Below are 12,619 nucleotides of genomic sequence, written 5' to 3' on the forward strand. Positions count from 1 at the left end.
CTGAAAGACAGTTCCTGTGAATTATGTGTTACTCAGACATGACTTCTGGGAGCTGCTGCTCCCACGTTTTTGCATTTGTTTTGGGTTATTTTGAAAGAAAAAAAGACACCATCAGACAGTTCTCAGACTTACAAAGAGCCGAAACATGCTGATAGATTTCGGTTGTGCTTGGGGTTTCTCCACTCTGTATAGTGAGTGGTTTTGCTCTTAAGCTTCACCCCTCTTTTGTTTGCATATTATTAATGACTTTACAAGCACGAGCTGCTTCCCAGAGTCAGTGATTTCCTTTTATTAGACACCATTCAGTTGTTTTGAGTAGTCTCAACTTGTGTTTGGTTACTTGTGCTGATGCTCTGCATCTCCAGGGCTGAGATGAATTGCCTGTGCCCTTTTCAGCCTCTGGTGTCTCTGCTGGTGCTGTGTGGCTTCCTCAAGGGTTTCTTGGGAAATGCAGAAGTGTGAGGGATTGATTGTCCATCTCATGTCCATGGACTTCCCAGAGATTACCATTAAACCCACTGTAAGAAGCTTACTGTGAAATTCGTGAGGCTGGAAGAGCTGCTGTGAGGCAAATTAAACTGGCATAAAATATGAGCTGTGGCTGTTTAAACCAAACCCCAATCCTGCCTGGGGCCCTGCAGTGCCCCAGGCCTGCATGTGCCCTCTGTGCCCCCCGGGCTCTTTGGCTGTTATGTAACCCCCGACAATCAGCACCCTGAGGGCATTAGTGCTGCTCTGTGGGATTTAGATGAAATGTGCTCGCTGGGTGGGCCTGGCAGAGAATGGTGTTTAATGGCATTACTGGAACGGCAGACTTAGGCTCAGGGTGGGGGAATGGTGCAGGACAGGGCATGAGGAGAGAGCAGACAGCTGAGAACACGGTGGGGCTCGGGGGTTTGGGCTTGGGTTGGATCCAGGCTATTTTCACTGCAGGACAGGACAGTGCAGCTGTGTGCGGGTCTCCAGTGCAGGGGTGGGGGCTTTTTTGGGAAGGACCTTTCAGATAATGAAATCCAGCCATCAGCCCAGCACCACCACAGCGTTCAGCACTAAACTGGGTGCTCAGGAGCCACATCCACTCATTTTTTCACATGCTCCAGGGACAGCGGCCCCACCACTGCCCTGGGCAGCTGTGCCAGGGCCTCACAGCCCTTCACAAAATCCATAGTAAACCCCAAAATACTGAGTGCAGGGGAGAAGAGCGGCTGCTGCAGTTAGAAAAGGAACTCCTGCATCTCATGGGTACCTTTTATCTCTTCAAGCTTAATGTTGGCTTAATGCAGTTGATGCCTATCATTTAGAAACCCAGTTTATATCCTCTTTCATAATTATACTTCTCAGTGTTTGGTAATGCTCTTTATACCTTGTTTAATCTTTTTGTTTTGTCAGATGGCTGTAACAGTAAGTCCATAAAAGCAAGAGGAGACCAGACCTTTTGTCATTTGAAATATTAATTTCTTAACATACAGGAAAATCAAAGAACTGTTTGTGGATGGCAATAAGAAATTTGTTTTGATCTTTAAGTAAAATTATCTGTCTCACAAGAGAGGTGAGACAGATAATTCCTTTTGCTGTATACTCTTGGCAGTAGAGTTGTGCTGCTAATGTTTTCTTGAATAACTCAACCCCAAAATATAGTAGCAAAAATTAGCCAGGATATTTATTTAACCTCAGAGAACATGTTTTATGGGAGGGAGTGTTTGTTTCACTGCAGGGATGTGCCCTGTATAGCAAAATGCTCTTGTGTTTGCTGAAAAGTGCTGCTCAGTGGAATGTCTTACTTCCCCAAATAATTTCCTCTGGTATCACCTGCAGGGAGGGTCCTGCACAGCCTGAAGTCCTTGTGGTGAGGCACCAGGCAGGCAGAAGTGCACTCACCGGTGTGACTGCTGGGATTAAATGAACTTTAAAGCAGAGAATTCCCAGCTCCCAGGATGCAGGGAACAGCCGTGGCTCCGAGCCATGGGGGCTTGTGGGGATCCTGGGGGCTGGTGCTGAGCCATCCCTGGGTGTTAGAGGATAACCTGAGGGCACGGGGAGGGATTAGGGGCACAGGGATGGAGGGTGGCATGAGGGGATGGAGGGTGGCACAGGGAGACGGAGGGTGGCACGGGGGGATGGAGGGTGGCACAGCGGGATGGAGGCTGGCCCAGGGATGGAGGGTGGCACGAGGGGATGGAGGGTGGCACGAGGGGATGCAGGGTGGCACAAGGGGATGGAGGGTGGCACAGAGATAGAGGGTGGCACAAGGGGATGGAAGCTGGCACAGGGATTCAGGGTGGCCCAGGGATGGAGGGTGGCACGGGGATGGAGGGTGGCACAAGGGGATGGAGGGTGGCACAAGGGGATGGAAGCTGGCACAGGGATGGAGGGTGGCCCAGGGACGGAGGGTGGCACAGGGATGCAGGGTAGCCCAGGGACAGAGGGTGGCACGGGCTGGTTTGGGGATTAGTGCCATGGAGTGGCCGCAGCTGCCCAGCAGTGCCAGCTCCGTGGGCAGCGAGCGCAGCGTGGGCAGGGGCACCCCCAGAGCTGCCTGGCACCCTGGCTCTCAGGGATATCCCAGGCTCTGCTCCTGGCCTCAGAGGCCTGCCATGTGCTGGGCAGCGTGGCCAGCCCAGAGAGGGTCGAGCTGGCACAGGTGGGTTTGTGCCTGGTTTACCCTCGGTACAGAAGCAGCTCCTCCCGTAAGGAGAGGTTTGTGTTAGGAGTGATTCTCTTGGCTGCACTAAATTAAAAAGGGCTATTTGAATTCAGGTCTGTGTTGCTTTAAAGGTTATTTTGGGAGGAAGAAAAGTAGACTGGTGTTTCATTATTAAATCCCGTTAAACTCCAGGATGTCTGTTGGGATGATTTTAGACTGTCAAGTTTGCATAACTCTGCAAACAGAAGTGAATGTAGTTTTCAGGGGTTTTTAATTTTAAATTAAAGCTTCAACTATCATAGAATCATGGAATGGTTCACTGGTTCACCCAGTTCCAGGCCTCTGCCATGGGCAGGGATACCTTCCTTACACACTGCATAAGCATAATTTTTTATTTAAACTTCCAGATTAATTTTCTTTGATCTTGTAACATAAACTACATTGTGTTCTAGTTTAATTTAATTCATTTTCAAACTTTGAGCAAAAAATGCACAGCTAGTCCTTGTGTTAGAAGAATATCTTTTAATGGGAATCATGTCTTGCTTCCCCAAATTTTAATCTATGTCTGCATTGAGGAGCTGCTTCATTTACTCTGTATTCCTGGTTTATCTACAGGATTAGATGTTTTTCTGGAACCAGCTTCCCTATTCCTTAGTGAAATCCTTCCTGAACTGCTCTTCTGGAGCTTTATTCTGCCCTGCACTGCTCAATACCTTCCCTGATTCAGATGCTAATGTGTGGTGTCTGGCAAGGGACCGGCATTAGCATACTGAGAATAGATTTGAAAAAGACCTTTTTTATTTGCGTGCTTATATTTTATAAATAGCCTGAAGGGGAGGATGGGGTGTTTTGTAAATGGTTTGCAGAGCTGAGATCCAGTGGGCTCGTGATTGCTGTGGCGTTTCCATTACCCCAGTCCCTTTCGAACATGGAGCCTTTGTTATTAACACCTACACAGCAGGAATGATGCCGTGAACTCTCTTACTTTTTTTTTTTGAATGTTTACTATTCTTTAAATGTTTGCATTCTCATGGTACTTCCTTGGGATTGGGAAAGTGCAAGCAGCAAAGATGGTGCTCCCTGGGGCACTGGACCTGCTGCAGGTGGGGTTTGGGAGTGGAGGCTGTTGAGATATTGGGTAGGAACTGGGTTTCTTCCACTTTGTAAAGAAAAGTGTTTTAAAATCTATTCCCTGTGACTGAAGTGTGCCTGAAGCATGAATGTGACTGCACCCATAACAATTCCAAATGTGATGTAGAAATGTTGAAGCAATTGAAATGGTGAAGAAGGAACTGGATTGCCTTTTATAGTTTTTGTTTTCCCCCACATTTTTGTTGTCTGCAGTTACCTGACTGTGGCCCATTCTCTGCTTTTCTTGTATTGAATAAATGTGATCTTCTCCCTTCTGCCTTTTGCTGGCTGTCCTCAATGGCATCTCAGTGAAACCGGGCTGGGATTTTTTCTCTGAAACTGAGCTGGTGCTAATAGAGAGACTTATGTGAGAATTAGATCTTTTTGTAAGACTTTCACCAGTCACTGCTAGCCTTAGGTGCAAAGAAGCAGATTTTCTGTGTGGAGTAGCTCGTTGCTAAGCCTCTTACTGAGCTAAAGGCCTGCTGGAGTGATCTCTCTATTAGTGAAATCAAAGGTGCCAGGCTGATGGAGCAGGGCACGTTTGTGTACTCACACTCACAGGGGTGACTTCCCTCATTGCTGTGCTGGGACAAGTCCTGTTTGTCTTGGTAGGAGTCCAAGGCAAACCTGATCTAGACCCAGTTCCACAGGGAAAGGCTGGCTCTGCCAAGAAAAGGCATTCCTGTGTGGATGTACATAGGGACTTTTAGAGACTACTTTTGCTTCAGTTCATCTTTCTTCTCTCGGGTTTGGAGTTTTCCATCCCTTGTGGTGTAAATGTTTGTCTTCCTGGTACTTTGTGCATCTTCAGATAGATCCAAGTTAATGCTGCCCCAGCCAACATGTGGATGTGGTCTAACATCTCCTTCTGGCTTGATTTATGTCACATTTCTGGTTTATTTAAAGCCCTTCCAAACTCACCTTCATTCGGTGTGTGCTGACCCAGGGGTGCCATTATTTATGGACATAATGAAGGACACATTTATTGCACTCACGTGAGGCTTTCAGAAGAATTTGGTTCTGTTCAGCTCAGCCTCAGTCCCCTCCTTCCTCCAGAAAGAGAACTCAGGAAAAAGGCTCCTGATGGGGTTTATTCCATGTGGGGTTTGCTTTGCCAGCTCCTGGTGAGTGAGGGAGCCAGGGGAGGTCATTCCACTGCCCAGGGCTGTTCAGCCCTGGTTTCCTCAATGTTTAGATGCTGCTCTGACTGCCCATGAGCGTGTCAGAGCTGCTGGGAGAATAAATAAATAAATAAATCCCAGCTCTGGCAGAGGAGTGGGAGTGTGGGTTAGTCTTTGCTGTGACACTGAGGAGCACTGGAGAGAGAAGTGCTGGAGAGAGGAAGGGTGATAAGAAATAAAGACAGACCCAGAGAGTTTATTTGGGAGCCAGCCAGAGTGTAAACAAATCACCCAGGGAGATGAATTTGGAGTGATACCAAGTGAGGAGAGGCTGTGAATGGATAAAACCAGAAGGTAATTTAAGAGCATGAATATATACTGAGATCAAGAGGAAATCTTATCTTGATCCTTGTGTTTGGAAGGCTGCAGGAGGGAGGATGGGAGGTGAAATGGAAGAAATGGGTTTATTTTAGTCAAAACACAGAGGAGGAATAAAGCCTTATCATTCGGATGGGACGGGTGGATAAAAGGAAATCATCCCAGTGTGAGTTGGAAGGTCGGTGGCAGCATGGAGAAGGTGTGAATGTGTCTGTGTCATTCTGTGAGCAGCTCTGCCAGTGTCACAGCATGAGGGACAAACTCCAGGGCTACTGAGCCCAAAGGACTGGGGGTTTGAATGAGCATCTCACCAGTCCAAGTACATGGAGTGCTGGGGTTTAAATTACAGCACTGTGTGCAGTAATAGAAAAAATGTAAATAAGATGAGCATGAAACAACTATAAAATGTTTTCCTTCAACATAGATGAAAGTTTTCTTTGCCTCCTTTGTTGTGAGGATGTTCAGACAGATGAGCTGTTCCATTTTCCTGTGTGCAGAAGGTGGCAGTGAAGAAAGAACAGTCTCCCAGCACTGCCCACTTTCTGTCACTGGAGGTTCAGGTCAGAGCTGGGGTGTGCCTGGCAGATGCTGGGCAGCCCGTTAGCCATGGGTTAGTGGGTGAGGTGGCTGTTCAGCTGAATTTGTTCTGCTCTGCCTCACAGTTGAAAGATGCATGAGTGTGATGCAGTCTGGGACGCAGATGGTGAAGCTGAAGAGTGGAACCAAGGGGCTGGTCCGTCTCTTCTACCTGGACGAGCACAGGACCTGCATCCGATGGAGGCCCTCCCGGAAGAGCGAAAAGGCAAAAAGTAACCTCCTCATGTTTCTTCTAATTTCTGGGGCAGTTCAGTGTTAGAGTGTGACTTACAGAGCCACACAGGGACTCGTGGGCTGATGGGAGATGCTTGGTCTCTCTCCTGCACTCCCTTTCTGTAGCCTCAGCCCTGTGATGTTCCGGGCAGTGCTCAGAGCCTCTGGGGCAGCTGGCACGTGGCACAGCCATGGCAGGGAGACCTTCAGTCCGACAGGGCTTTGGGATGTGAAGATGTAACATTAGTAAAGTTTAATGCCTCTGAGCCTGAATAACTCAGAACTGGGAGAAGCAGGAAGAGGCTGGCTGGCTGTCCCAGCGTGGCCTTTGGCTTCCCTTTCCCCCCAGTTGTCATCGACTCCATTTACAAAGTCAGCGAGGGCCGGCAGTCGGAGATCTTCCACCGCCACGCCGAGGGCAGCTTCGACCCCAGCTGCTGCTTCACCATTTACCACGGCAACCACCTGGAGAGCCTGGACCTGATCACGTCCAACCCCGAGGAGGCTCGCACCTGGATCACGGGGCTCAAGTACCTCCTGGCCGGGATCAGCGACGAGGACTCGCTGGCCAAGCGCCAGAGGACGCACGACCAGTATCCTTTGGGGGGCCAGGCCTCCTCCTGGCTCATATTCCTGCCTTGGTTTCCAGGCACCCCAGCACAGCCTGTCCTTTCTCCTCCTATTAAGTGACCAAAACCCTTCCACTGATTGCGATGGAAACCTGAGCAATAGGTTTGACACGGACACTTCTGTGTGTGATAAACCATGGGCTGTGCCTTGGGGACTGGATCAAACTGCAGGGGAGTCAGGGGATAGGCTTGCATTTTGTTAATGAATTCCTTTTTGAAGGGGAGAACCAGTTATTTCTAGTTATCTCAATATCTCAGTAACTCCTGGCCATCTCTGTTGCTCTTGTGTAAGTCAGATGCCTGTGTCCTTTCCAGCACAAATCCTTAAAGCTCCTTAAATGTTTGTTGTAGCCCAGTAGCCAAAGAGAACCTCATGTTCTCTGAATATTTTCTTCATGTGCCTTTTTTTTTCCAATAGTTTTTTTCACAACAGTGATGACTAAAATGTTATACACAAAGAACACTCTTCCCCCAAAAACCAAACCCCAAGGCCATCTTAATTAAAATTGTAACCTGTCTGTTCTTCTGCCTCATGGAACTCTCCAGTGGTACTCCTGGAGAATATACATATTTCAGGTATTTTTAATTTATATCTCCCGTGTTTGATTCCGATTCACAGCAGGCACAGGTCCATTGGGGTTGTATTGCATGCTCTGTTGCACCTGTCCTCAGCTTGCTATATTTAACCATGGCTTTTCTGAGCTGCTCCTGTCTGCTGTATCTTCTCTCCTGGTGAAACATCACTGCAAGTCCTGTTTTATCCAGTGTGGCAGCTGGGAGCCTGCACACAGAATGGCCCTGTCCCACTCCCAGCTACTGCAAGAACTTAGCAGGAGGTGCTGAGGGATATTTGTGCAAGGAGGGGGTGAAAGGTGCTGTTGGGAGGTGAAGCTCAGGTAGAATGAAGGGACAGGTGGAAGAGATCCCAGAGTAAGCCCAGCAATATTTGAAACCTTTGGAGCACGTTCTCAGAGGAGGAACCAGCACCAGAAATGGGAGTGCAGAGGGGCTGAGCTGTGAATAATTGCCATAAACCAGTTGTGGTTCAAGCATTTGGCTGAGCTGTAGTAAGGGCAGGGCAAAAGGGTTCTTTCCTGAGCTGCCCTGCCTCCCGTCCGTGGGGAGAGCCCTGTGTGCCTGTCCTTGACACGCTGGCAGCTGGGTGAAGCAGACCTTCGAGGAGGCTGACAAGAACGGGGACGGGCTGCTGACCATCGAGGAGATCCACCAGCTGATGCACAAGCTGAACGTCAGCCTGCCCCGCAGGAAGGTCCGCCAGATGTTCCAGGTGCGTGCCTGCAGCACCAGGCAGCAGCCAGTTCTGGGCACAGCCAGGGCAGGCTCTGCAGCTTGGGACCAAAACCACAGCACTCACAGGCTTCCTCAAAGTCTTACCTTTCTGTAGACAAAGAGGCATCAGGACATTGTTTAAATGGCGTGAAGCACACAGAAAAGTTACCAGTGCTACTCTTTCTGCTGCATTGTTGGATTCAGCTCCGTGAACTGAACCGTTCAATGCTGGCATCGATGGACAATGAAGTCACTCTGTTGCTACCGAAATGTTTATTTCATTTCCTTTATGGAGAATTATTTAATAGAAACTGGCATTATGCAAGTAATTAAGTTTTCTTTAACAACTTCCTCATATTTAGCCATTCGGATTTGATTGGTTTAGAATCAATTTTTTACTTCTGTTGTCTGAAAACAGCTCCCATTTCCCACCAGTCCTTGTGTTTACTGCAGGAAAGGAAAGATAAACCAAGGACATAATGGAGAGCAAAAAAGGTCATCTTCACTTTTCTAAACCAGTACCAGCTCAAAGCTGGTTTGCTGTAAAATATGGGAAAGTTGAAGAATCTTCTGTTCTTCATAAATTCCCCACTAGAGATACATCTTTGGAGTCTGGAGTTACTCCCAAAGACCTGGAAACTGGTGGGGCGGTGTTGCAGAGATCACTTTGGGTTGTACTAGTTCCCACAGATTATAAATGTCATCTAAGGTATGTAATAGATCTAAAATGATTTAAAACCCCATTCAACACCATTTAGCTGAGAATTCCTTTCCTCCCAGCTGCCTTGCTGTGACAGGAGTTTGCAGCTCCTCTCTGCATGGGGACCCACACAGTGCCTGCCAGCCGTTCTCCAGAATATATTCTTTGTTTTGAAAATCCAAAGCAATCCTCTTAGGCAGATGTTCACAGGAAAAAAGCTTGTATTAGTGTGTGCTAAGTACTGTTTTCTTCTCTTCCTACCTCTGAGGAGAAGCAGCAAATGCAGCCTGGAGATGCTGGGTGTATGTTTTGGTGGGGAGCCTCAGTGCTGCTGCAGAGCTGTCCCCTCTGCAGAGTGCTGCTGGGGCTGAGAGTGCTGCAGATTAAATAATGTGCATTTAAAGCTCTGCCATTGTCCTGGATGGTTTAAGACATCAGACTGTTGTTGGGGAAGCCTTGGGTGATATTGTTATGCCTCTTGCTGTGTTTTAATCCAGGATAACTGCAGGGCATACAGGAGGGCAAGAGATCAGAATAAAGCCCAGGGTGAGCCTCTTTCTGGGGGAAATAAATATGGAATTAAAGAAGGAAATTAGAGTTTAATGGGGAATCTGTGGCTTTAGTTTAGTAACCATTTTCACCAGAAACCCCAGAGATGATGATATAATTTTGCAGTTATTTTAGCCTGTTAGATTTTGTGTCTGAACAGTCTCACAGACTAGAATTTACTACCTTTCTGTTGGTGTACACAAGTCCTGCTCTGTTTTATTCCCTGATTTCTCCTGTGCTGAGCATGTTTACCTGAGTGTCATTACCTCTTAGGAGGCAGACACAGATGAGAACCAAGGAACCCTGAACTTTGAAGAATTCTCAGTGTTTTACAAGATGATGTCCTTGCGTCGAGATCTGTACCTGCTGCTCCTAAGCTACAGTGACAAGAAGGATCATCTCACTGCTGAGGAGCTGGCCCAGTTTCTGAGGGTGGAACAGAAGGTAGGGCAATATCTGCACCCATGTCTATGGCCATGCACTTACATCTGACTGTAGGGAAAGGATTTTATGGAAAATATTAACTTGGGGCAGAGGGCAAAGCACAGATGTGACAGAAGAGAGTTCTGAAGGTTTTATTGTTTTTTGAAATGCTTCTAGAAGGAGTCTGAGCTGCTTTGCATGATTTTTGAAGTGCCAGGATAGTGGTGTGAGAGGGGGCTCAAGGACCTGGAGCAGGAAGAGGAACACGTGGCAGAGGTGGGGGAGCTGCCTTTGGGCTGCACAGGGACATTATGGACCTGCTGATGCAGCAGAACCCTGGGGCTGTCAGGCCTGGCATGCTGTGTGCTCTCAGTGCCCTGTGTGCCCTCCTGGAGCACGGCGTGGTCTGGGGAGCTGCTCTGCTCAGCACTGCTCCAGCACAAAGCACACACAGTGAAACAGGAGCTCCTGCAGGTGAACCTCGTGGCTGGGCAGGCTGGAGGCACCTTGCAGCCCTGTGCCCCTTCCCAGTGCCAGCACTGGGAGCTCAGGAGATTCCCCTGAATGTTCCAATGCCAGCATTGCCCCAAAAGCTGATTGTGCTCCCAGCCAGGAGGCAGCTCCCCAGCGCCCTCAGCACCCAAACAGCATCTTGGTTTTGCTGTTGTCTGGGTGCTTGGAAATCTGTGTACAGTCTGTTCTGCTCCATCTGCTACTCATTTGGCAGGACATGAAACACTCTGCAGCCTGAGGACAGAACAAAAGCGGGTTGGGGTTTTTGTTAGCTTGCTAAACTGGCTTTTTTAGGAGACCTCCCTGTTTAGGAGAACACTCCATATTATTTTTAGTGGAGTACTCTAAAGTATAACCAAAAAATGAATGGCCAAAGTCATCACCTCTCAAGCTACAATTAAAAAAGCACAAATGTGTGGACTTTTCCCCAGCAGATGCAGCTTTGGACTAGATTAGACATTTCCATTCCTCAAGCACATGAGAACCCCACACTGGGCCAGCAAGGAGCCATGGAGGATAATGGAAAAGTGAATTTGAGCCAGCTCGTACCAGAACAGGGCCTGCTCTGAGCAGTGTTTGCAATCAAACACCAACCTGAACAAGGATAATCAGTTATTTTTTCTACTGAATTCTTCTTTTTTATTATCCTGTGTAATTCTGCAGCATCTCAGTATGGTTGGCTTAGCTGGGACAGTACAAACAGTGAACAGGATGATGGCACAAGAAAGGTGCCAGAGGTTTGAGAGCCAGTATTGTCTTCCTGTGATGTTGGTAGTGGAGAAATGAAATCCACCCAGTCCTCAGTCTCCCTTTGGTTCTCTACAACTCAAGGCAGTGAGGAAAGATGAGATGGGAGCTACTCTTTCCTTTAGTTCTGAAGGAAATATAAATGAATACTTGTAAGTGCCCCACAAATCAGTTGGAACCTCAGCTGTGGCCTAGCTGAAGCTGTTGACAAAATTCCTATTTGTTTCAGAAAAGCTGCTGTTTTTCATTTCAGAATGTAATTATTTCTCTCCTAGCCTGTGTGTTACAGTGAACTCCCTTGGAAGTAATGAAATCATAGGAGTGGAAAAGGCATGAAAATGAAATCCAAGCCTGCCAAATCTTTTTGCATGTCTAAGAAGATTATATTAAAAAATATAATATTATAGTTCTCATTTCAGCAGTATTGGCCAGTACAACTATTAAGGCTGCTAAATAGCTAATTTTAATCTTGAGACTAAAATGACATAGGTTTTAATTGGTGGCTGCCTCTCACTCCTGTTTGTCTCCTCCAGGTTAAGTAGATTTTCACATGCTGGTGATGCTAAAAATGAGTGTACCTCCGCTGTTGTTTTTGTGCAGATGAATAATGTGACACCAGAATATTGTCTGGACATCATACAGAAGTTTGAAGTGTCAGAAGAAAACAAGAAGCAAAATGTTCTTGGGATTGAAGGTAAAAGTTTTGTTTTCAGAGTGAGTTTTGTGTTGCCATGCTGCAGTGGAGTGGAAGTGCTTTGATGGTGTTTTGGTGAGGCTTTTGCTGTCCCCTGGATCAGCAGTCGGGAGTGTGGGTGTGTTTTGTGAGTCAGGGGGGAGATGTGAGTAGGTGTGGTGAGGCAGCAGCTCTCAGCCATCCATCACAGCCATCTCAGCAGTGGGGCTGGATGCCTGAGGCTGTGGGGATTTATTGCTCACTCTTACAAAACTGTCCTGTACCATGCAGTTTATCTACAGCCTGCTCCCAGTCAGGTAATGAGAGCAAAGTGTTCATTCTGCCTTGGCTCTGGGGCTCTGGGATCCTGCACAATCCATTCTTTTATGCTTCTGTGAAATAAAGTACAGATAGCTGCATTTTCATTGGGCTTTAATACCTGATTCCCATTGCTTGTGGAAGCACTTGTAAATTGTATGTTTATTCAGAATCCAATTTAGTATCAGATCAACCTCAGAGCTGAGGTGAAATAGATTAAAAGCCATGTTGTGTTCCTTTGCCCAGAAGGAAGCTTTGTGGAGCAGCATAATGTACATGGTGATTTGGGGAGGGGAGAAGTAGGAATTTTCCTCCACATGGTATTTAAATCCTGGGTATGGCCTCCCTTCAACAAGCTTCTGATGTGACCCAGGGCGCTGCACTCAGACTGAAAAAAGGAAAGTAAAACAAACAAGCTGTGACACTTAAACAATGTTTCTGCAAGCATTTCTGCTCCTCTTAACCTGCTGCTGCAGCTGCTTTTATCTCTGAGCTGCTTTCAGGGCTGGTATTGTTTGCACCATCCTTTGCAAATATTTTACATTTCATTCTTAAAGGAGGTATTTTTAAAACTTTCTCTGTACAGTGCTGCTCTATTTAGAGGGTATAAATGAAGTGCCATCTTCTTGAATAAACTTGCAGGAAAAAGGGAATTGTGAAGTGAGGATGATGGGTCAGTGCCTTGGCTGC

At 47.2% G+C, this 12,619-nt stretch overlaps 1 protein-coding gene across 10 annotated transcripts in view; it reads left to right on the forward strand.

Moving 5' to 3' along the window:
• PLCH1 (phospholipase C eta 1) overlaps positions 1–12,619 on the forward strand; it is a 57,940-nt gene that overhangs the window by 25,519 nt on the left and 19,802 nt on the right. For all 10 annotated transcript variants that reach the window (XM_077184245.1, XM_077184253.1, XM_077184244.1 and 7 more), the window contains 5 exons: positions 5,940–6,086; positions 6,437–6,680; positions 7,875–8,004; positions 9,529–9,699; positions 11,539–11,632. In XM_077184245.1, the coding sequence (XP_077040360.1) occupies positions 5,940–6,086; positions 6,437–6,680; positions 7,875–8,004; positions 9,529–9,699; positions 11,539–11,632 (786 nt within the window). The remainder of the gene's footprint in view (positions 1–5,939; positions 6,087–6,436; positions 6,681–7,874; positions 8,005–9,528; positions 9,700–11,538; positions 11,633–12,619) is intronic.

The sequence above is a fragment of the Agelaius phoeniceus genome, chromosome 10, assembly GCF_051311805.1.
Source record: "Agelaius phoeniceus isolate bAgePho1 chromosome 10, bAgePho1.hap1, whole genome shotgun sequence".
NCBI classification, from domain to species: Eukaryota; Metazoa; Chordata; class Aves; order Passeriformes; family Icteridae; genus Agelaius; species Agelaius phoeniceus.